This window comes from Ptychodera flava, chromosome 7, assembly GCF_041260155.1.
Source record: "Ptychodera flava strain L36383 chromosome 7, AS_Pfla_20210202, whole genome shotgun sequence".
NCBI lineage: Eukaryota > Metazoa > Hemichordata > Enteropneusta > Ptychoderidae > Ptychodera > Ptychodera flava.
This window is the reverse complement of record NC_091934.1, coordinates 29,014,115-29,039,548: the sequence shown is the minus strand read 5'-3', so window position 1 is coordinate 29,039,548 and position 25,434 is coordinate 29,014,115. Positions and strand designations below refer to the sequence as shown.

The following is a 25,434-nucleotide window of genomic DNA, read 5'->3' as shown; positions in this document are numbered from 1 at the left end:
GCTGGTGGGACACTGCGATTACTGCTGTTTGACTTTGTACACGGAGGTAGGAAGTACGTGCATATAGGGCTAATAAGGCTTACAGGTTCTTGTATCATCAATCATTGGAGTCCCTGTACTTTATCAATTCCTTGCAGCAACATAAACCCTCAGCGACTGTACCAACACCGAGACGAACGTGATTCACTGACGGGCTTCCATTTCGAATCGCAGTCTAAAATAAACTTGTTACAGAGAAAATAGTTCAACTTTATATTCCGACGACCAAATTAGTACAATCGTATAAGCTTTGTTGAACGAAATATCATTCAAAAGATAAGTAACTCTTTGCGCAATGAAGAAACAAATTACAAATAAATGTGTTGATAATTAGCTATGGACAGAAGTGACAGTCTCCCAAGAAAACAAATGAATATTAAATGAATATCTAAAGCGTGATGCTAGTTCTCGGACAACTCAATAGACGCACGTATGCATAGAAGAAACTTGTTAGAGTATTTGAAACTCTTATTTTGTTCAAGAGAACAAATAACCTCAAGTCATCAAAAGTATCATAAAAATGATGCCATCGTTGTTCTCTTTTCATTATTTCAGGTCCCAGTGCCGTGCAGGCAGCAAAGGCCTCGCTGAATCTGATTTTTGATTTTCTGCGTTAGAATTCCTATCATCAATATTTTAATTAACTGTCAAGCTGTGGCGCTCCGACATCGTCAGTAATCACCCCATTGGTCAGCTTGGCCCGAGTTTCCCGCGCGCGCCAAAAGTATACAGACAACGAAATCTATTTTGTCCGCTACAGAATTCGATACAGATCAGCTTCAGTTGTCAGGCCATGCACATGTTTTCAAGTAGTTAACGCGATACAAGTCAATCAAGACGGGCGATCCGCACTGTTGATAATCATGTGGTGTAACAATATGCGTGCAATACAAGATAAATGGACCTGCACTTGTATGTCATCGGCATGCGGTTTAAATCAAATCGTCATATTTATGGGCGTCCTTGCAGGATATGATACGGCGCGTTTCCAGCATAGCAGGACTTCGCAAGTCCTTCACATTTGATAATACAAGTGAGTTCTTGAAACTAGGGCACGCGAATTCCCAGCACACTGTGATTGTGGATATTAACTATTAGCAAGAGTCACATTTTTTGGATTCTGATCCGTGTATGTATCGGTTAAAGTTTCTTGTCGTATGCTCCGCAATGTGGCATCAAAATATGTCCAATAACCATTATCATTCGAGGTCAAATGTCAATAACAAAAGGACCATCTTCAATCACTGCCTACAGTTGTGGCTGGGATGGGTAAGCGTACCCTGCTAGTATGCTACACCCGTCAAGATTAACTAATAGTGACGCATTTTGCGTAATTTGACAAAGAGCCAACGTGTCTTTACAATGGTAACTTCCTTACAAAATTTAGTGCGAACTTAAGAGGCAACTTTGACTACCGACACAAGCATTGCGTATTACTCGACGAACGGCGCCAAAGTGTTGTCCAAATCCACCATTATGCAGAACATCAGAGAGGACCTGTTTTCAATGTCGAGGCCTTAAAATGTCCCGGATGCACGAGTGAATATCAAAAGTCAAAACTCCTGCCCATCTGAAGTCATGCGTTTTGCTGCACAAAAAATTAAATCTTTGAAAACACCAGCTTTTTTGCAAACATGAATGTGTCACCCAGTGTCTACGTATGGAGCGCACAAACGCGCTATGTTGTCAAGAGCAATACTTAGTATTTCCCTTTACTTTCATGAGAAGAAGATAATCCAATTGAAAATATCACCAGAAGATGCAGCGATTATTCTTATTTCATTTTTCACGGGAGAGATTGAGAACGTGTTAAACTCGTGTAAATTTAGCAAAAAGAGAGACTTTTTACGGTATCATCTCCTCGACTGATACTTGTCTCGGTTGCTTAGTAAACTCCACTCATTACTTCATCTTTAAGGTCGAGTCGCGATAGCTATGCAGTATCTTTTATGAGGCCCTTGAGCTATCGTCTTCACCAAGAAACAAAATACACACTTTTTTCACACGGGCGTTATCTGTCGGAGAACGTGCCTAGACCGCTGGTGACGAGAACTCTTCCGAACTTCGGAACTTGTACTGCAGCTTCATGAGTAAATTTCCCCAGTGTGATCAAGGGTTCAAAAGAGGAAACGATAAACGAAGAAATTACCACAAAAAATAATGAATGGACAGAACAAGCAACAACGGGTGTATTATGTGTGAACTTGGAAACTAGTGGAACTTGGAAACTATTTTAACGTGAAAATTATAATCATGTACAAGTTCAAAATCAGCTGAAGCAATACCTAGCAACCTCTCAGTTCTTTTCTACATAACGTGTTTTCCGGTCGGATGTCCGCTGATGATATATATATATATAATATATATATATATATATATATATATATATATATATATATATATATATTATATATATATATATATATATATATATATATATATAATATATATATATATATATATATATATCAGGGCTCGAAATTAGCGGTAGTCCCGCACCCACAGACTACCACCTTTTCTCTCGGGCTACCAAAGACCATGAAATGTTGGCCCACACGGACTACCAAAGCCTGGGACATGAAATTCAAACATTACTAGGCATGCCATATCTGGACCATCTCTTTGGGATGAGCTAAATGCTGTCACACGGAAACTATGCCTCCTCCCTAGTACAGAAAGCCCATGGTCTGTTTTTAGCCCAGCTACAGTCGTGCTGAGAGGATCGTGGTCGTTGCAATGACGGCTATCAAAATTTGCACACAACTCTGAGAATGAAACGGGTTGTCAAAACGATGATAGGTCACCAAACTTTTGAGTGTCACTGTTGTCAATTATACCAGTTTCCTTTGGGTATTAAAGGTGTGGAAGTATTCACATCAAATGACTAACACATTCGCTTCATGGGCAGAATCTTGAAAAATAGCTTTTTCTTGTCTGGTTAAACTAAAATATGCATGGGCTACCAGCCATTGTCACTGGGCTACCAACTTCAGAAAATGGTAGTCCACTTTACCAGGAAAAAAGTTAATTTCGAGCCCTGTATATATATATATATATATATATATATATATATATATATATATATATATATATATATATATATATATATATATATATATATATATATATATATATAAAACTTTATTTTCTTTCCCTTGACGGAAATTTCATATTTTATTTGCATATATTATTATCTGTCGTTTATTTTCGATGCATGAGTGACTTTTGCTATGTTGTCGTAATTGTTCCACAGCTATACGCTAGACGGTGTGTCAACTCTCCTTCTTGTCTTTTTGAGGATTTCATACCTCGAGCCATATTTTATCAGGCAACAATTATAAAGGCTATTTAGACAGTTAATGCCCTAGATAATCTACGCTGTACAACTCTTGGTTAAGATGATATGAGATTGTGCCTCAAGGTAGAATGCCTGGGGAAGAGATATTCGGACTCTGAAACTTTTTCAACTCTTTTCTGATATACCACTTGTGGGGTTCATTTTAAAGCTCTTGGTGTAAGAAAACTTTTTATTATCTTAGTTTTTCGAAAATCGAAAATTTTATTTTTCTTCATAGAGTTAAGGGATGGCGGCCATTTTGAATTTTAAATGTCGGTAAATCTTGGGTAATTTGTTTCCCTAGTACTAAAATTTGCACGGTGACCCATGGTTTTTATTCTTGATTTTGAAAAGAACGGTTTAGCGATTACTTGAGGAAAATTTAAGCAATAGTTTGTCTTTTACTTTCGAGGCGCATACTACCGTAAACTTTAAAAACCAGTGTTTTAGTGCACATGTCTCAGCAAAAACAGTACAAAGCGAAGTTGCATCACCTTGGGGCACTATTAGCATATACAATTATATAAGGCTGGAAATATTAGTTCAAGAGTACATTATTCACATTTAACTCTTTTTAGAGGCGATTTAAAAGACGCATAACAGTTTTTTGCACACGTCATTGCAGCATCGTTAGTTAGTGGTTCATAAGTAACGTAGCAAAGCAAAAACTGTACAAAGATCTTGTTTAGGTCTCCCAAGCTGTGATTATTTTGAACTTTAAAAAGTATCGAGTTTGTAATGTTTAAGTCAACTGTAAACTTCGCATTCTTGCGCAAGCGAAAAAACAAGAAACAGGCTTATCGATGACGAATCCACAGCAGATTGACGTTCTTTCATTTGTCTGTCAAGGGGTTGGACTCATTTGAAGTCATTAACATTTAGTAAATATTTTCAACACCGTGCAATACTACTCTCAGATCGCTACAGTCAAGTGTCTAAATACCTGGGGCTAGTTTCGTCAAAGACAAGTTTTGCTCGTTTGTTCGTGCTTCTACGCTGAAGTTTGTTATTCATAGCATGTCGAAGAGTTTAGTGTTCGGGGTTCGTATGCTGACCAAAAGAAACCCTAGGCATATATGTGTTCTATGAACCACAGTGACAAGTTTTGCAGAACACGTCAATTTTCAGAAAAAAGCAGTGCGCCTGTAACAATTACTATAACGATGTTTAAAGAGCCAGTAGCTGTAACTGTTGACGATTTTTTTCCCTCTTTTTTCGTTCTGAGTGTTAATTTTAGTTGTTCTTCTCCCCAAAGCATGTTGAGATACAAGTTGTTAGGCTTGTCAACTCAGCCTTACATGTGTAGACTACTCTGTCATAGTTTAAGAGTGAATTCTGCTTCAGAATTCAAATGTATACAATAACAGTGCATTTTACACCTATAGCTTAATAGTTGGGCAAGCTTAATAGTGGAATATGTCGACATGCTTTGCGGTGTGGAACAAAACCTGCCACTGACATAGAAACAAAACTAGGGGAAAAACGTCCAAAGGGTCAGCTACTTGCTCTTTGGTGAATCTTTCTTGTTATAGTCATTATGAATATGATAATTATGCTCGCCATGACCACCACCACTATCATCAACATTATCATCATCATCATCATCATCATCATCATCATCATCATCATCATCGTGATCATCATTATCATCGTAATCATCATCATTATTATTATCATCATCATAATCATGATTATCATCATCATCATCATCATCATCATCATCATCATCATCATCATCATCATCATCATCATCGTGATCATCATTATCATCGTAATCATCATCATCATCATCATCATCATCATCATTATCATCGTAATCATCATCATCATCATCATCATCATCATCATCATCATCATCAATGATTGTGACATGTAATGTTATGATGCTCGATGTTGTTTTTTCCAGATAGACCAGGGCGGCCTAAGTTGGTCGGAGAAAACATTCATCAACGAAAACACGACTAACAAGGTAGGACCGCACGTCATAAACTAGATCGAAGACATTTACAAATACATGTATCATAATTGAGATCCAGTTTTTTGAAAACTGTGGAATTCGTAAGCAAACATTACACGTGTTTCACTGAGCCTGGTAAACGTCCAATATTTTACATACATATCGTATTTTAACATCATACTTGATACAGAAGCGCTGTTGACAATATTGACAAGGTCGACATGTCCAAGCCACGAGAGCGAATAAATTTCGAACAAATGGACAAAAGTAGCCACTGCCGTGACCTCAGGGTGACCGCGGCGCACCGAAAACGGCGTCGTTAATCGTACTAATGGCCATTAATATCCCATACGAAGACTAGACTCCGATTCCCATAACCGCTCTGTCATGCAGAATGGGAAATCAAGTTATTTACAAGCCACATTTAATGGTTCGACGGAATGATCGACCCCAGTTGACCTTCTGAGTTAAGTGTGCTTGATTTTAACGGAATTCGAAACAAGCGTGTATCGTTTAGCTGTATTATCACGGTTGAATGCCGAAACTCGAATAAACATTTAATTGTAGCATTACAGTTACTTAACGACATACCAATGACGAAGAGAGAAATATCAGGCACATTAAAATGTCAGTATTTTATACATGAACTTTAAGTGTTCTCTTTCTGCTGGTGTTCTAGAATGTCTGAGCTGCGATTTTTAACCAAACTGAATTTGGAAAATGCGCAGGGCTCAGTCTTGTGCCGTACAATGGTTTGAGTCGATATCCTTTGGCTTGGTTTTCGTCAGTTTTGTGATTTTAATTGCACAGTTAGAGCAGAGCCTCGAAAGTGAAAGACTGAAACGTTTGCTCAAACTTTCCCCAATAACAGTTCAGCAATTTTCTTGCCAAATCGAGAATAAAAATCAGGGGTCACCGTGCCAATTTCAGTGCTAGAGAAACAAGTTACGTAACAAATTTACCGATATTTGAAATTCAAAATGGTCGTCATCTCTATGTTAACGCTACCAGGGAAATACAATTCGCGATTTTCGAAAAACTAAGACGGTGAAAACCCTTCTTACTCCAAGGGCGTTAAAATGAACCCCGTAAAGTGGTAGATTAGGAAAGAATTGTAAAATTTCGAGTCCGAATATCTGCCCTAGATAAAGAAACTAACATCACATAATTGTTTGGTGTCTAACTGAGATACACATGCTAATGATCCAGTGGTTGCTTTAAAATGGCTTCGTACCCTCATTCGAAAAGCATCGCAAGGTCAGATTTGATTCTGTGTATGTGGCATGTATAAATACTAGCGTTTTAATCCATGATTTCCAAACATTAGAAAAGGCGACCTTATATATTCAATGTATATACGACGAAAGCACAAATCTGCGTTCAACTAAAGGACGTTGAAATGCATTGTATTCTGGACAATAATTTATTCTGTTTAAAAGGTTATCAATAAAATTTTTATTCTAAAAAGAAATTACTTTTCCTCGTAGAGGCAGAAATTGGATATTGACAAGATGTCAATTTTTCAATAAGAAGAAAAGACATTGTCGGAATCCCTGGGCATCGCGTAGCAATGTCAAAGTGACAATGCATCTTCTTGGGTTTCAGGTTTTCAGCGCTTACATACAGTCCATGAAAACCACAGCGGACCTCCTCGGAGCTTCCCCACAGAGGATTGACCAATTCGTCGAAGATGCTATCACCTTTCAGAGGTCTTTGGCAGCCGTGAGTGTTACAAGTTTATAACTCAGTGGGTTACACAGTTGCTCGGTCACGGTCATCGTCAAGGCTAAGGCTTAGTTCTCGTTCACCTTGAAAAGCTTCAGAAGTATTGTTTAATGCAAAAGTCATGCGCAAGGGATGTCGTCTGGATGAGTGGTCGATATGATTGTGTATTACATGGTTTTTACCAACCACATGTGAACATGATATAGATACACTGTTCTCAGTTGCGCAAAATGTAAGACATGGCACAAGTCGCGTACGCAACAACAGCCGATCTTCTATACTTTCCTGTCTGTACCAGTGTTGTATTACTCTTCAGTGACGGCAGTTCTACCCCATACTGACCGGACGAGACAGCAAACGGTGTAGCGTATACCAATTGGTTTCTCGTGTTATTATCGCGTTGACACGACGCCAACGCGTGACATGCACAGTCACACACGTACACAAATACAAGGCTCACTCTTTTGCGTCACACGTCAAAGAGTGCCTACTAAAATAGGTACCTACCTAACTACCTAGCCGCTGATATACATACACGGTCACGTAATAACATACATTCACACATACATACTTACATACATACTAACATACATACATACGTACATACATACATACATACATACATACATACATACATACATACATACATACATACATACATACATACATACCTACATACATACCATACATACATACATACATACATACATACATACATACATACATACATACATACATACATACATACATACATACATACATACATACATACATACATACATACAATCTGACCGGCAGATACCATCATACAAAGAAGTTGTAAAGATAGAGACAAATTAGAAGAAAAGATATGAATAACAGTAATTTGGACAGTAATGTTTAACGCTCAGAAACGGAAAATATAAAAGCCATCTCGTAGCTAAGATCACATTCTATGATTATTTGCATTTTATCAGCAAAAGCAATGAACTTGGGTATTGCATTTGACACCTCACTGTGTGTCATTTTGTACTCTCTTGCTTCCGTACATAGCAAGACTATTGCTAGTTTCACCATCCGAGTTCAGAAATGCTAGTATGGTCACCGTGGTTATATTTCAGCTAATGACCGTCCAAATGTCCGGTTTGGTTCAAATATCTGCTTGTAGATGATATAGATAATACGTTTTTGCGGACCTATCCTGATTAAAATTCACCGAAGATCCGGATGAAACCTACTGACAAAAACAGGAATTTTAATCTGACACGGTGTTAAGGTTGCTAGTTTCGCAATCCAAACAGCTGACAATCATAAGTTTTGTTTTAGCAGTTCACTCGAACTGAGATACATTGTATCAACACACACACACACACACACACACACACACACACACACACACACACACACACACCATTACAGAGACTAGGGTTGGGAAGCAACGTCAAGATCCATTTGCAGTATAGCCATCTGACAAACATAGGTAGAGAGGCACACCGCTTTGAATGTATTTAAGACAAATTTCAGACGTCGATTCACGATGTATATATGTTTCTCTCTTTCAAGATTACTTCTGCACATGGGAAACCACCCAATATATACGACACATACAACAGGCTCAACTTAACACAGCTACAGGCGTTGGCACCAGCGGTAAGTACTCTTAATTGGCGTACTCCAAAGTCAGCAAAATTTGGGATGCACAGCGACCAAAATATATGTATGTAGTCAATGTATGTAAACGAGATATGCCTGCTTGTGCGTGAGCGAGGATTTGAATAGTTGCCATAGCAAACTTTGAACTTTCGTTCACAAATTTTCTAGCAAAGCTAAAAATTAGGGATATTTTTTTTCAAAAATGTATTCCTAACTATGGTTTTTCAATGCGGTATCGAAGATTCTACCAAAGTTACGTCACAGCTTCAATAATAGCATTGGGAATCAACACTAGGCTCTGTATACGTTTACGTAGAGTTTTTGCTGTTGCGAGAGTTAAGGAACGGTGAGAGATTTTAGGAACCTTGCAGTACTCACAACCGATATAACTTCACTATATTTTAAAATCACTCTTGTGAAATGCTTACATAATAATGTTTACATCGCCAATTTTAACGAATTTGGTCCCTTTTGGGAGACCCCCATGTTGGAACCACTAGCCGCTTATAAAAAGTGTGATGCTTTCCGTATTGGAAGTATAAATCAATCGAGCTAATAACCGGGTTAACACGATACTATACATCGTAACATGTCACGTGTTTAACAGATCAACTGGTTCCAGTTCTTCACCGAAATGTTCCCAAACATTACGTCATCCACAGAGGTTGTAGTTCGAGTTCCGAATTACATGGCGAACCTATCAAAGATTGTGCAGTCGACCCCAAAGAGGTAGGTCAATCGCGTTTCATGTCATCGCGACCGTCACTTTGAAATGGCCAAGGTCACGAAACGAACATGAACTTGATACATCGGTAAAATGTTATACGATATTCGGACTACATTGCAAATCTGTATAGTCGCCAAGCAGCCTATCATGTTTCATGAACCACCATTAGGCTAATTTGTGGCCTCACCACCAACGTCCTTACACTCTTTACATGTATCAAATGTCACCAAACGAATCTGAACTTGATACTTTAATAAGAAACTTTAAAATGACGTCGAACAGTTAAAGGTATACAGTCACCAGCAATCTAAATATGTACATATATGCCCATATATGGTCAAAGGGACGTTCTTTCGTATTCAAAATGCCCATGTGAGGACGGTGTTTTTAAAAAGCGGCCACCCGCTTAAAATCTGTGATTGGTTAGATTTTTCTCTCTCCATGTAACTGTGGCACAATTGGAACAGGTGACAGTATACCTTTAAGTGACTTCGAACAGTAAATCTGATTATAGCAACTGTCGCTCTTTCAGCTTCGTTACATGATATTTGCAACAGTGTCGTACAGCTGTCCTCACCTTGGCGCCAAAATTTGTGGCAGACAGACGTTATTTTCTGTCGGCTATCAAAAATTCTATCCGCTGTAATTTTGATTTATTTAAATTTTGTTTTCCAGTATTTTTGTTCTGTCAATAAATCGCTTCTTAAACTCCCAAAATCATGTCGAGTTCTCTTGCTGGCGGCACGCATGTGATGTCCCATGTTACCGATGGTGACTGAATTCTGGGCTGTACTTAGAATTAATCATCCACAAAGAAGAAATGCATATTTACCCCATTAAAAATAATGTAAACTTTATCGAAACTTGTAGTAATTTTCCCTTTCACAATGTTCCTTTCTCGATTCCGTCTGAAGAAATAACTGCCAGCGAACAGAAAAGTAAACATTTCGCAAAGAAGGCCTCTGAAAAATGAGTCAGCATTTTTCATTGGTCATACGGAAGACGTCCGATTGAAATTCCCGTCACAGTGTTTTAATTACGCAAGACAAACTAACGAATTTATCCCAACATTTTTTTCTCTTGTCGTTTCTCCGTAGGGTTTTGAATAATTACATGGTATGGCACGTGGCGCAGAAGTACATGAACTACATGTCCATCAGTTTCCGCAGTGTTCAGGAGAGATTCAATCAAGCCATTGCGGGCACCACGTTACGTGATGTAGCGTGGAGAGAATGTGTCAAGTTAGCAGACGACTTTTTGGGAATGGCTTTCGGCGCGCTTTTTGTCAAGAAGAAGTTTCCCGCCCAGAGTAAGAGACAGGCAAGTACTGCTCTGTTATTAATGCTACCTTTCGGGCATGCGGACTCGACTGATCGTACACCATGGCCATGAAATACTCATATATGAGCTCGGGGTACCAGAAAGGTGAACGGCTATGTGCACGAAAAAATCCCTAATGATGGGTCACTTCTATCCCACAAATCTAAATTTGGGTTACCAACTTAAGAAATGTTCTTTTATATCCTGAACCTTCGGGAAAACCTTCACATGCTCTAGAATAGCGTAACCCCCCCCCCCCCAAATGTCAAGAAAATCCCTAACAAAGGGTCATATTTTTGTATATATCCATGGGTAAATATTTTCAAATTTAGAGGCCCACCCCCGTCTGAAAATAATGGGATAGCCCCACCCCGGGATTATGAGGCATCGCACACATTCGATAATCTGTTTTAAAACAAGAAAATGGAGCGTTGGTTTAACACTGTAGGGCTCCTTTTAATTTTACTATTGCTATTTACTATTACTATTTTTAGCTCATATGATCCAACTCTACCGACATGAAAACATAAAAATAGGGACATTTACGTGCATCGGTGATTCCGACACGTAGATCACAAGATGAATTCACTGTTCACAATTTTAGCAGAGCATCTACGTGATCCCGAGTACATTTGAATTTTTGAGATAGGTGCTGCAATGCCAATCTGATTAAAATCAGATGTAGAGTACGGCGAGTAGTGAGTAGTGAGAGTCGACAGCGAGAGAATACCGCGTACGCATAAGAAGACGTCGCCGTACTCTACATCTGATTTTAATCAGATTGCTGCAATGCATATTTCCCCAGATTTTTTTTCCAAATGGGAAGGCTGAAGCGGCCACTCTCGATCGAGCTCGCGCAGATGAGAAACAAACATTTTTCTTTATTGACCTTTCGAGAAATTATAACGCTCAGATATTGCTATTTATCATATACCAAACAGGATGTGCACACTGCACACCAATCGTCACTTTGTACTATATTGAACTGTAAACGTCATGACATGGTCGTTATTACGTCATCAGTTTTGGCTATGATGTAATCACCTTCCGAGTATTGCTGGTGGCGGCGCCTTTGAGGCTCACACACCAGCGCTACGAATGCCAAAGGCGAGGTAATTTACCACATTTTCGAGAAAACGAGGGCGCGACTGTTTGATGAACAGGGCAACCGTGTTGAAAATCACAGAATCGCGCAAAAGAATGCGTTTTAAGTTTTGTACATATCATGATTTTGGAAAGAATTTTTGACCGAAATTTCCTTAAGTAACTCGAGAGCGGGAAACATTATTGTATACGTCACTTATTGTGGTTGGGTAAAGCCTTCTTGTAGCGGCACTTTTGCTAATTAAGTGTGATGACGTCATATAATTGTCGAGTCTGGCTCCTTTGACTAGCTCTGGAAAAGTAATAGTCATCTTATATCCGACCACTCTTTATCAACAGGTCGAATATTTGATCGCTGAAATCAAGGAGGCATTCAGAGAACAATTAGATGCCCAGGATTGGATGGACGAGATCACCAAAGACGCCGCGAGGGAAAAGGTGAGCGGCGCTCGAAATGCCAGCACGTGGTCCCCGTAGGCCCGCTTCAATTATACCGCCCTCACCCGGCGGCTGTATCTGTTTCTCCGATTATCAACCGTCAGCGGGTTTTGCTCTATTTTGAATGACCCACTTTTTACGTGTTCTGGTCACCGATATAATGATCGTGAATGTAACGAAATTTTAGTGTTATTCTGATTACATTTCTCGTAATGATGTGCATTTTGCGATTTCGTTCGTTTTTAATATAATATTCATATAAGTACAGGTTTGTGTGGAATGTTAGGCTCGCGAAGCCGTTTTATATACTGCGATTTTGATATGCAAGATTTCATTGGTCCCTTTCCTTGCAGGTTGATGCTATGGTCGATTTGATTGGTTATCCGGATTACATTCTGAATGACACTTTACTGGACAAAGATTATGAATTTGTGAGTTGATATCATTTATGTGGTTTTGCACGATGAAGTTGTATTTCCATATATTTCGTAGCATTTCAGCATACTCGTTGATTTTAAAGTGACACATATTAAAGGGATACAGTCGTTGGAACTGCGCTGAAAAGTCGTGTGAGACCCATACGACCAATGTAAACACTGTATCCAAGGTACGATGGTGATTGATGAAAGTTAAAACATGTCTGTCATAATCTACATCGTATAATTTAAATGTTGCAGCTATGATGATGAGGTGCGTCTTGATATCGTGCACGAAATACATTGTTTGTGAACAAGAAACTCGCACAGGCGCAGTTCCGACGACTTTCTCCCTTTAAAGGCCAAGAAGCTTTAACTGTTGATGACTGTTTCGCTATATTGGTTTTATATGTCAATTTTATTTATATATCAATTTTATAAACGCATTTGTACTAATTACTAATGAGAGTAATCGCTGCACAAATGTGCAAACTTTAGGAAAAGAAACAGGCGACGAAAAACACTTGCCACGTTGGACGCCATATTGCCCTGGGGGTGCGTATTTCTGTTTTCATCGGATGCCAACTGTTTGTAATTATCGCGGAATGCACTCAGCAAAGAAAATTAAGATAAAAGTGCATTCGTCAAAAACATCTTGAAGTTATCATGTCATGAATGGACCAAGGAGAAGCCGAAAGTCAACAGTGAGAATGAGATAGCGAGTAGTTGTAGTTGTAAATGCATTACTTGTGACAGAGACAAGTGCTCTTCAAACAACGTTACAAGTCGATCAGCTGCAACTTTTTTGCATAACTTTCAAAGTTTAATGATTTACCTTTGCGATAAACTATACTAACTGCGGAATGTGCGTACGAGAATTAAAAACAACGCACTAGCGCTGCATTTGTAAGTTAAGGGAAGGATAACATACTCAAATCGCAGTCCCTCTACTCAAATACAGCTTCCTGTACTCAAATATGTAAGAAAAACCCTGCGAACACTGTGATCGTGAGCAACTGACACCCCCAACACACACACACACACACACACACAACACGTACCCGGGAACTCATGGCACTGGCAATCTTTTTAACATGAACAGTTTTGAAGAAGACGGGCCATTTATAATGATAAGGAAACTTGAATTTAATGTCAAGTCAAGTAAAAATGTATGCCGTTGTTGTAATGCGGGTAGAATCTTACTGAATAGCAGAGAAAACTCTACGACAATTCGATGCCAGCAAAGTACAAAGACATGCACCTGAAGAGTCTGTAAGCTCGCCAACGTTCTTGATGCATGCGCGCGCAGCAAATCATTTAAATATGGCTATTTCCTCATTGGAATAGTATTCTGGGTCCCGGCTGCATTCGAGAAGGGGAGTCCTATCAGTATTACTGACGCAGAATGCAGGTCTGCGATGTTGTGCACGATATGTGTTTTCAATGCGGTTTTCTACCATTTTTTTATCAGATCGATATAAAAGAAGACGATTTCTTTCATAATGTTCTCAGTAAAGTGAACTATGAATACGAAAAAGCAAGGAAAGAGCTACATACACCAGTGACAAGACACAGGTAATACCCTATCTGATGAAATATTATGGCAGAATGGGAGAGACAGAGACAGACAGAGACAGGCAGACAGACACAGACAGACAGACAGTCAGAGACAAAGAAAGAGTGTGGTTTGGGGAGAGGGTAAGAAAGGGGTGTAAGGTATAGAGAGACATGCAGAGACAGACAGACAGACAGACAGAGACAAAGGAACAAACAAACACAAAGAATATGTATTATATTTCGTTTGAGTGAAATTTTATTTTGTATGAGATTCTCAGATGCAGATTGACACCTGTCGAATCAGTTCATATGATTGGTCAAATCTTTCGGAATGAAAGGTCATTTGTTTCTCTTGTACCAAAATTTGCACGGTGACACCCCTGGTTTTTCTTCATTATTTGGAAAGACAATGGCGGTTCCTGGAGGAAAGTTTGAGCAAATAGTTTAAATCTTTCAATTTTGAGGCGTATACTACCTTTAAAATGGCAATGCAGGTCTGATGATGAAAAAGAAACTCTTTCAGGGAGAAAGAAAAGGGGATACGTCTATTACAAGCAAACTTTGGGTGGTTAAAATATTGTCTGGTGGGCTGAGTCCAAATGATCGAGATTTATATTTGTTGTCGTTTCAGATGGGCCATGACTCCACCAGAAATCAACGCCTACTACACGGCTCACCAAAATGTAATCGGTAAGTTGTTCGCTTTCTGACATTTGGGATTGAATTTTTTTCTCTGTCTGAAGGGCTCGACGGTGGTCAAGTGACCATGAGCAAAGTGTCGTCTGCAGATTTGAAATGATTGCATGTCGTCAGAGCTACGACAAAAGGGCGGGAATTTTGCATTTCATCAGCGCAGAAATTTGAAAGAGCTCGTCTATACTCAATAGTAAAGAATGCTGAATTCGTTCTCGCATCGTTTGGTGAGGAAATTGTCAAGTCTGTCTCCGATTGTTCGTAAGTGAATTTATGACAATGTGTTGTTGTCGGTTGCCGCCACAGCTGCATTCAGCAGCAACAGCGCTAACATTAGCGTGTGGTGCGTTTAATTGAAAGATGTAGCACCAAGTTTTCATTCGCGACCTAGCGCCATCTCGTGGCCACTCATTCTACCAGAATCACTAAAAGGGAAAGTGGGTTAAAGTTAGCTTCGGAGTCAGAAAGTGTAATTAAGTGAGCGACTCTTTTTGTAGCCAATGCTTGTCATCACCTGAGATGACGTGTAGACCCGGACTTTCAAGTAATAGTGATTCCATGATTACAGCTCGAATAAGGTCGTTGCGTTTGTGAGATAAAGCTTCTCGTTCCAATCTCAAAAATAATGTCGAAAAGCCCAGTGTTCATTTTCGCAATTTGACAAAGCAGCCTGTATGTGTGCGATGCACAATGATATTGTTATCAAAGACATGGCAACACGCAACTTATCCGTTTGTTTACCTCTTTCTTTCTCCAGTGTTCCCAGCCGGAATGTTGCAGTGGCCGTATTTCGACCCCACGTTTCCAAGGTGACTAAACGCAGTGTCTTTACGACGTCAAAATCGGCCTTGTTCAGGGTCGTTGCTGCCGCTGCTATCGTTGTGCATGGTGCGGTTGTGATACTTACCGTTGTTTATAAAACAGCTTGCGGGGCCGGGCTTTCAGTAAGGGAACTTGAAAGACCACTATATTTTGGGGGGAGGTGGTCAAAACTGGAAAAAAAAATACTGATGATAGAAATTGTTCACAGGTGCTTTTTGTTGTCATGCTGGTTTTGAGAAAAGAATTATACGCGTGAAAGTCAGTTTTTTTTGTATTTGGCTTTTAGAAAAATACCGTTCAGAAAATAATTTATCACTAATTCGCACATGACAAACTACGAGTCAGAATGCTGATCATCCCTCCAAAATGCAATGGTCCATCCCGAACTCTTCGTTGGACACCGCTGTGTATAGAGTAAACAACGCCACCATCGTTCGAACGATGCAATACTTTTCACACTGTGGTCAATATGGGGATTAAAAATTCATGCACCCGACATAATCTACATATTTATGCATCCAGATCTGATAGATAGCCCGCATTATACCCTTATTTCATCTCGTTCGAGCTATCTTTCGCATTTTTAATCCACATTGCGCAAAAGAACTAACAACAAATTCATGTACTGACTTTGGTCACAACCATTTCATATCTTCCAGATCGATCAATTACGGAGGAATCGGCACCGTCATTGGTCACGAATTGCTCCATGGCTTTGATGATCAAGGTAAACATGTTTTTAAAACTGCAAAATGCTTACTTAAAATTCAAGGAAATCGAAGACACAAAATATAGGTCAATGACAATTATATGGTATTGCCCTTTTATGAGTGAAACTTGCGGCGATCAGATATCTATTCGTACTTTTCGAATTTTGAATTATCAAAGTAAAAATCGCTCATGAATAAAAGCATCGGCTATAGATGTGAAGATCTCAAAAGTGGTTAAAACGAAACAAGAAACGTAGCGTATCAAAACAACTTCTTCAGTTTGTGCATGCTTTCTCTTTCGCAGTCATCAACCCTTTTGTCTACTCTACAATTCCAAGATCTCTCATGCCACCGCCCGATGTTTGCCCAGTACTCAAACTTTCGCTCTTGAACCTAACGCCTCCCCTCCCCTCCCCTCCCCTCCCTGTTCTCTCTCTCTCTCTCTCTCTCTTCTCTCTCTCTCTCTCTCTCTCTCTCTCTCTCTCTCTCTCTCTCTCTCTCTCTCTGAAGGTAATATGCGCCTCGAAAGTGAAAGACTTAAACGTTTGCTCAATCTTTCCTCAGTGAAACTTTCGACCATTCTCTCACCAAAGCAAAAATAAAAACCAGTGGTCACCGTTCAAACTTTGGTACTAGAGAGACCTAAGATTTCCCGATATTTGAAATTCCTGTGATAACTCTATGGAAAAAACTAAATTTTCGATTTTTTGAAAACCTAAGAATTTGAAAACTTTTCTTTCATCAAGAGCTTTAAAATGAGCCCCCACAAATGGTAGATCAGAAGAAAATTGATAAAATTTGAAAGCCATAATTTCTGTCCCCGGGGAGCATTCTAATAACTTCTTTGTGTCGAAACTAGGATCACTCTACGACAAAGTGGGTAACCTCCATGACTGGTGGACCGCTGACTCATGGTTAAAGTTCCAGGAGAGATCTCAGTGTCTGGTAGATGCTTACTCTCTGTATGAGATTGATGGCTTAAAGGTATGTAAAGCATTTTATTACACACACACACACACACACACACACACACACACACACACACACACACACACACACACACATATATATATATATATATATATATATATATAATAACAAATACTTCAAGCACAAAGTACTTATATCTGTTACTTAAGTTTAATGCATCCTGCAATCTTCAGACAGCCATAACTATTACTTATATATTTTATCTGATATACTTCTTGCATATTTCAATTATATAATTCAGATATTTATAACATTTGTAATAAAAAATTAAGTTCATGTTAATGTATTGACGACGAAATTTATTTCATTGTGTTTATATATGTACACTGCCGCTGAAAAGATCTGTACACAGTCAACATACTTAATTTGAATTTGGTTACTGTCATGCAGGTGTACATCGACTTACGCAGCAGTCATTAACTCTCTCTCTCTCTCTCTCTCTCTCTCTCTCTCTCTCTCTCTCTCTCTCTCCACACATACACAGTTGAATGGCGCTACCACCCTTGGAGAAAACATCGCCGACATTGGAGGACTAACGCAATCCTACAGGGTGAGATCTGAGCGAATAATTATAAAGATTCGATGTGACATGTTTTATCGATTATGAAATATAATGATTTAACGCCGGTCATAAGCCGTCAATTGCGCATGCGCAAGATGTGAGGTCGATGCACTTTTTGGTATACTTAGGAGGTCACTGGTATCACTTCGGTTTACAAAAGTTGACAGTAAGCAGTGTTCTCCAAAGCTCGGAAAAACAGTGCATCCGTGGGGTGCAAATTTTACATAACAATGGGTAATTTGCATGAGATTTTGTTTCGCAAAAATATTCCTTTTTTATATATTTATTAACATAGGAATAAATTGCTCGAAAATCAGAGGGATGACCCATCCCAAAACTCCCTTGTGGAAAACCCTAGTAAAGATAGAAAAATCTCGAGTTGCGTTTCCTTACTCATTCGGAATGTAAATGAGGTATCCACTGTTTGGTCTAGCCAGTAGGTACAAAAAGTTTCACTTATTTTGAGTGTAAAAGACCGAGCAAGATTGTCTCGTGTCTGGTTTCGGACACAACTTCTTCAAGCTTGTTCGAGCTGACTTCTCCAACAGTCTTGTAAGCAGATAAAGCAGAGTCATAACATGAATGATTTCGCTTGTAGCCTGTCGGTAAAATAATTGTTTGCTAACAGAAGAAATATGGGCATGCGCTATTGACGACTTAAGCTTACGCCTTTTAATAACAATCAGATGAAAAGATGTGTATAGGTGTATTTCAAAACTTAGAAAAATCTAAATATATGTAAATAAAACGCGCACAAACCACATGGGGACATGAAAGCGATTACACAATGGAAACAGAGCATAAAAAGTTGAAAAGATCAAAACACAAAAGCAACACCTTGAAATCTGAATCTTTACATGTGAGCCAATGAAAGATATTTGGATGCCTCTTTGCCACTAGGCTTACAAGAAAGTGAGGGAACGGTTGGGAGACGAGCCTCCTTTGCCGGGAATCAACATGACCGAAGATCAACTATTCTTCCTGGCTTACTCGCAGGTTAGTAAAATTGCAGAAAAGCCGTGTAGGTTTATGGTTTCACGGACGGAAATTATCGAGAGATGAATATTGCAATGAGATTGCCGGTACACCAGTACTGCCAAAACCAACACGAGAACAGATCAAACACAGCAAAAACGTCCCGACTCTTTGAATGGCCTTGTACTGTGCAGGCTCTGACACAACCCTGTGATACACGGTGTGTGTGTCAGCAAAAAGACGTCACATGACTGTGACAAATCCTGTGATACACCGGGTGGTCATGAGGGCTATAGCGCCCGTCTATTACCCCGAGGGGCTGTATGTTACCAGAAACACATCACTATTCCCCGAGGCTGTAGGCCGAGAGGTATAGCAATGTGTTTGTGGTAACACACGGCCACGAGGGGTAATAGACGAGCGCTATAGCCCGAAAAACCAGGCTATAGATGTTTTATAACACACCACATGTTCATGTTGTATTGTTATATAGTTTTTAATGTGTTTTGATATTTTGCACCGCAACAATCCATTGTGACAAGTTTACGGGGCGATATGTACACAGCGGTTTCAGTTGTACGTGGTACCACTTTCTTTCAAAAAATGTTCTAAGTATACCTAGCGACATCTTTAGATGCACTTTAATCTTTTCCGTCGACCTACGCTGTTGGAATGTTGGAAAATGTTGGAAAATCTGTTTTAGAGAATGTGTGGCTACCTATCCCGGACGTACATCACGTTCTAGTCACCCGCCATTATTGCAAAGCTGCAGACGACGGTCACGTGACCGGGCAGTTTTCCAAATTTGGTCAAAACTATTTCCCTAGGGAAATAGCTTTTCAAAAAATACCCTCTGCCGTCACTTTTGTCGATCCGGTGAGGACTAGACGTATCTATTTTCTCGTCACGTGATGTATTCTGGCGAATCGCGACACGGAACGAGCATGTGGCGTGTTATAATAAATACCTATAACCTGGTCATGAGGGCTATAGCGCTCGTTTATTACCCCGAAGGACCGTGCGTTACCAGAAACACATCGCTATTCCCGGAGGCCGTAGGCCGGGGGGTATAGCGATGTGTTTCTGGTAACACACGGCCACCAGGGGTACGCTCAGGTTGTATTATGATATTTCATATACCTATGCCTGTATTGTGTCTGTACTGAGTTCAGTGACATGATTTATCATGTTGATTTGCATGTCGATAGAGTGATACGCCTTGTTGATTTGCATATGAAAGGAATGATCAGCGCGTCTTTCTTTCATTCAATTGAATATTTGCATATGAAAAAGTGATACGACCTGTTGATTTACATAACAAAGCATGATACGGCCTGTTGATTTGCATACCGGACTACTTACATGGTGGCGCCCTAATCAAAACAAACCATGGTGCCCGTCTATGATTTTGACTTTGACTACGATATCATGTCCGATCTCCAAAAGTGGCAGGGTTTTGAAGCATAGGGAAATACGGGGTAACTAAATAAAAACACATGTGTCGATTTCGGATTAACCTGCTAGTAGTGCTACTAATTTTAACAAATTAAAGAGCAGAGCATCACACCGTACGGGCACTGACAGATCGATGACAGACCAGCTGTTCCGTCCGTGCGCGTGCATAAGCACAGACGCGCAGACGACAAGCAAAAGTGCTATCGGACATGTCGGAGGACCGGCAAATTCAAAAGCACAACTTTCAAAATATCATGTATTCATGGTAAATGCGTTCTGGAAAATAATACCAAACACAACACTTGCATGTACCGTACGAATTTGGTAGATATCCTACATGTTTGATGACAGAGTTCAAGCATTTCTCTGATAGATTACGTCAGACGCTAGTATATCAATCCGCCTTAGCAAGATGACGCAAACAAATGTAGTCCATCAAGAAAAAACCACAGTGAAACGTATCATACTTTAATATACGAGATTTATTCATTCAATAACGTGGGCATAGGTATATGATAAAGAGGTTATCCCTCGATATCACCTCTTGGTAGGGTCGTATTGCTGCTCGTGCGGTTGTGGGCCGCATCACACGAGTCGTCGACTCGTGTGATGCGGCCCACAACCGCACTCGCAGCAATACGACCCCACCAAGAGGTGATATCGAGGGATAATCTCATATAGTTTTTAATGTTATTTGATATTTTGCACCGCAATAATCCATTGTGCCAAGTTTACATGGCGACATTTCCTAAGCGGTTACGGTGCCATAGTACATGGTACCACTTTCTTCCAAAAAATATTCTAAGCATACCTAGCAACATCCTTGGTTGCACTGGAATATTTTTCGTCGATGAGCTGTTGAAGTTTCTACGCTGGAACGGACAATCAATCTGTTTTAGAGAGAGGCTCGTCGCTCATCCCGGGCGTACATCACGTTATTGTCACCCGCCATTGTTTCAAAAGCTGCAGACGACACTACGGTCACGTGCAGTTTTCCAAATTTGGTCAAAACTTTCCCTAGGGAAATAGTTTTTCAAAAAATACCCTCTGACGTCACTTTTGTCGATTCAGTGGGGACTAGACGTATCTATTTTCTCGTCACGTGACGTATTCTGGCGAATCGCGACACGGAATGAGCATGTTATAAAGTCCTATACCACACTACTCTGAAATCTGTTCAACTTGTTTGGCCTTGTATCAGAGGTTATTTCTCAGGGTCTGTTACAGGTTCTTATCAGACCCTGTTTCAAGCATGTCCTAAAATCTGCCTCTGGCTTTCTCGCTGTATAATACACGGTACGTTGACACACCGGGGCACAATGTCGGTTTTAATAAGCTAATTGCATCAGTGAATCGTAATACGGATAAATTCGCACAAGAGCAAACTGAAGACCATCTTTCACATATATGTCTCCACATTTTTAAAAAAGTGTCTAATTTTCATTCCAGAATTGGTGTGTATCCCGGCGACCAGAGAATCTCCGCGCATTTATCACCGCTGAGAACCACTCGCCGGAATTGTACAGGTACGCCTTCCGGTTTCGTTGACATGAAATTTGAAAAAGAGAGCGTTCACATTCACTGTTAAAGTAATTCATTAACGTTCCATGTTCTTTGAGGTGGTATTTCACTCGAAACTTAATAGAAGGAAACATTCAACTGTTCTATTTTTTTAAATCAGATATGAAAAATTGAAGTCACCATGAAAATGTTGGTACCAGAAAAACAAACCACACTCAATTTCAATATGGATATTTGAAATTCAAAATGGCCGCCATCCCTGAGTCTACTCTATTGGAAAAACGATATTTTACACAAATAATACTGTGAAGATTTTATTTACTCCGACAGCTTCAAAATTAGCCTCCGGCGGTAGATCAGAAACGGCTTCTTTAAATTTAAGAGTCCAAATATCTTTCCGCGGGGTGTATTCTATCTTATATCTGCCTTTCGTCTAAATGAAAACTTCCCAGTCGACCCTTTCTTACGAGTCAGCGCAACAATATCGATGCATGGCGTTGTGCAGGTAGAAATTCCTAATCCAGTCTTTTTGTCACCGTCAAGAAGCAGTAAGAAACCGATACATTAGATATGACGAACGCCAAGGTAAAACCACTGCATGTAATTGAGGTTTATAGGCGACAATAAACGGCCATTTTCAATAACGGGAGTTTCTGTCAAAATCCGAGTGATACCCACAGTGCTGTCTGTACGTCTACAGAAATCCATTTCGTGAAGCGCCATCAATGACTAGCATGAACACATCCTTTTGGGTTTTTTTATTTTAAGAGACTTTTTTCTTCTTCTTGCTTATCTTTCACAGAGTGATAGGCGTACTCTCGCAAATCAAGGAATTCGCCGAAGCTTTCAACTGCCCAGTTGGATCAAGAATGAACCCCAAGGAACGATGTAGAGGCATCTGGTGGTAGATGGCGGCAATGTGTGATCACGGACCTACCAAAGGTGACCGAAAATGGTGTGCGGACTCCAAGGAGGAGTTGCTGTTTAGTATTACATAGGGTGTATCGTTTAGGCAAACTCAAGACCCTTAACTGAGGATTTAAACCACCTCTCCTCCGGAAACCCGCTCGAAATATTAAAGCATTCCATGTCTGGTCCTCAAACCCATATCTTTCCCCCGGGTCCTAAACATATAAAGTCAGGTCTTTCAAACATGAGTAAAATCATTTTACCAACAAATTGTGACCAGAGGTAGCGTAACCAAATGAATTAAGCTTTCCAAAAGGTGGAAACAGAAGGGCATCTTCAACGTTTCAAAAGATTGGTGAAGAGGGCTTGTATATCATTCTGTCACGACACATACGGACTCATGTTGATCCTTAAAGTGAAAAACAATATATACGCACAAAAGGTATATTTCCCTCAAATTAGAACCACACTTTTTGCCTTTGTTACTCTACTGTGAGCTATTGTTAGGTCTTTTCCAGTTCTATACGCTGTGAATTTCAGCATGAACCACCATGCTCGAGTGCCGATGCAGCAACAGGATAGATAATTCGAACTCAGGCACCGTTATTCATATAAGTGTCCGACGGTTTCGCGCGCAAAGCTATCGAATCATTCTTTCCTATCAAATGATGTCATATCCGGTTATGTGCGTATTCAAATTTCCAGCTGACGGGCAACGTGCGCGCACTGCGTGCACCTCACTGTGCAGACGATGATGTTGCTTTGCTTGTCACTTGGTAACGACAATATCGTTGGTCACGTGTCTAGATCACGTGATTGATATCGAAGAATCCAGAAAAGAATTGCCCTTCCCTTTTGTTTCATCATCTCTAATATGTAGACATTTTGTTTCGTAATTTCGAATATTTAGAGATATCAGGCTGAAAAATTAGTACAAAAGGGTGGGACTGGTTGCTGGTTCATAGTTTGACAAAAGCTAAGAAATTCAATTTTTTAGATTTATAAATGTTTATCCTTTCGCGAAATTTTAAAAGGGACTAAGTTTCACAATGTGTGGGTTTCCTTCTTCAGCCGTGCGCTACCAAGAGTATCATGAATACATAAAGTAGGAGTTCCATTGTATGTTTGGTGCTTTTCAACGAAGGCATTCATGCTAAACGTACTCAAGTCCAATCTTCAACAAATATAACGTTAGATTTTGACAGAAAAATGATCTCTGTTGTGAAAAGATTGTGTTCTTTTGATGTGGTATAAATGTATTATCAACATGTATATATCTTAAATATAATATATGTCAAGTCTTGGAACATTTTGATTAAATTATCATCAATATATCCGATGTTCATGAAACGCTTGTATGTTACACCCATTTAAGATAATTTTATGACGTGTATGATGAACGATATCTCTATAATTATTCAAAATATTTAGCCAGTTTGAAAAGTGATGTGTGCTTACTTTAATTTCTGTGACACGTCATCATTTTACGGCGATTGACGTTACTGAGTGTGCGCAGATTTTCGACAGTTTTGTAAGAATATTTTGACAAGTTTCCTTTTTGATGGCCAGACTTTTGTTCGAGTTTGACATTTCCGTGTGCCGAATTTCCGTGGAAAGCATTGTGTGATGTGACTTGATATTGCCAAAAACTCTTTACTTAATTTTTGTAGATCTTGAAAATTTTGTCGGTGACTCTTTCCTGTACTTCAGAGTTTTGAGTAGAAATATTTATATGCTTGTTTATCTCATGTGAGACCGTGATTCAAGTACACATGATATGATATTTTTATGGAGACTTTCCACAAAAAAACACTGTTTCGTTCTTTTTCTACGTCAAATTATTCTACTCTCTAATTATATGGAAATATGTCTATATATCAATTTTCACCCATTTAAAACGATAGATGTATTTATGGATAATGTCAGATGTATATGTTTCTTTTTTAATGACCAGCAGAAGAAATGAGATTTGTGAGTATTGTCATAGATATGTGATTATATATCAAAGTGCACTGTGAGTGGTTTTCAAACGTATATGGGTTATTTACTAATTCTAAATTGTTATCCGTGTGGCCTGTATATAGGCTCATTCTCAGACCCCCCCCCCCCCCCAAACAATTGAAATCGTGAAGTCAGCGTTGACGTGTACTTTCGCTTTGTTTCTAATATGATTACTGTGTGGTTTTGATATTTCGGCATGACTTGCCTTGTAGCTGTATGCGTTCCATTAAATTGTGTTATTCTGACATTGAACTTTTTGTCCGCGTAGTCGTTTCGCATGCTGTGTAAACCGCCTCGGACGAGCGAGTATCATTACGACAGGCTTCCGTTGTGGTGAAAAAGTTCGGGTTGAAAAATGTTCCTCACTGTTGTGTCTATGTGGTTTGAAAGAGAGGAAGGGCGAGTGTGAGAAAAAAAAGGAAAAATAACACAAGATTGTGAATGATAATAAAGATTATAATAAAACATCCTGGAACATCTAGTTGCCTCTTGGTGACGATGTCGATGGTAGAAGGTGCTTAAAGCTAACACGAGATTTCAGCGA

At 39.5% G+C, this 25,434-nt stretch overlaps 1 protein-coding gene across 1 annotated transcript in view; it reads left to right on the top strand.

The window, feature by feature from the left end:
• The window catches only part of LOC139137204 (endothelin-converting enzyme homolog), a 41,866-nt gene extending 16,726 nt beyond the window's left edge, over positions 1 to 25,140 (top strand). The window contains exons 2-17 of the mRNA XM_070705190.1: positions 5,283 to 5,345; positions 6,939 to 7,055; positions 8,601 to 8,687; positions 9,298 to 9,419; positions 10,515 to 10,737; positions 12,181 to 12,279; positions 12,633 to 12,710; positions 14,167 to 14,270; positions 14,884 to 14,942; positions 15,703 to 15,754; positions 16,427 to 16,494; positions 17,337 to 17,461; positions 17,952 to 18,017; positions 18,930 to 19,025; positions 21,909 to 21,985; positions 22,783 to 25,140. Of these exons, the coding sequence (XP_070561291.1) occupies positions 5,283 to 5,345; positions 6,939 to 7,055; positions 8,601 to 8,687; positions 9,298 to 9,419; positions 10,515 to 10,737; positions 12,181 to 12,279; positions 12,633 to 12,710; positions 14,167 to 14,270; positions 14,884 to 14,942; positions 15,703 to 15,754; positions 16,427 to 16,494; positions 17,337 to 17,461; positions 17,952 to 18,017; positions 18,930 to 19,025; positions 21,909 to 21,985; positions 22,783 to 22,888 (1,542 nt within the window). The 3' untranslated portion in view covers positions 22,889 to 25,140. The remainder of the gene's footprint in view (positions 1 to 5,282; positions 5,346 to 6,938; positions 7,056 to 8,600; positions 8,688 to 9,297; positions 9,420 to 10,514; positions 10,738 to 12,180; positions 12,280 to 12,632; positions 12,711 to 14,166; positions 14,271 to 14,883; positions 14,943 to 15,702; positions 15,755 to 16,426; positions 16,495 to 17,336; positions 17,462 to 17,951; positions 18,018 to 18,929; positions 19,026 to 21,908; positions 21,986 to 22,782) is intronic.
• The last annotated feature ends 294 nt before the right edge of the window (positions 25,141 to 25,434 follow it).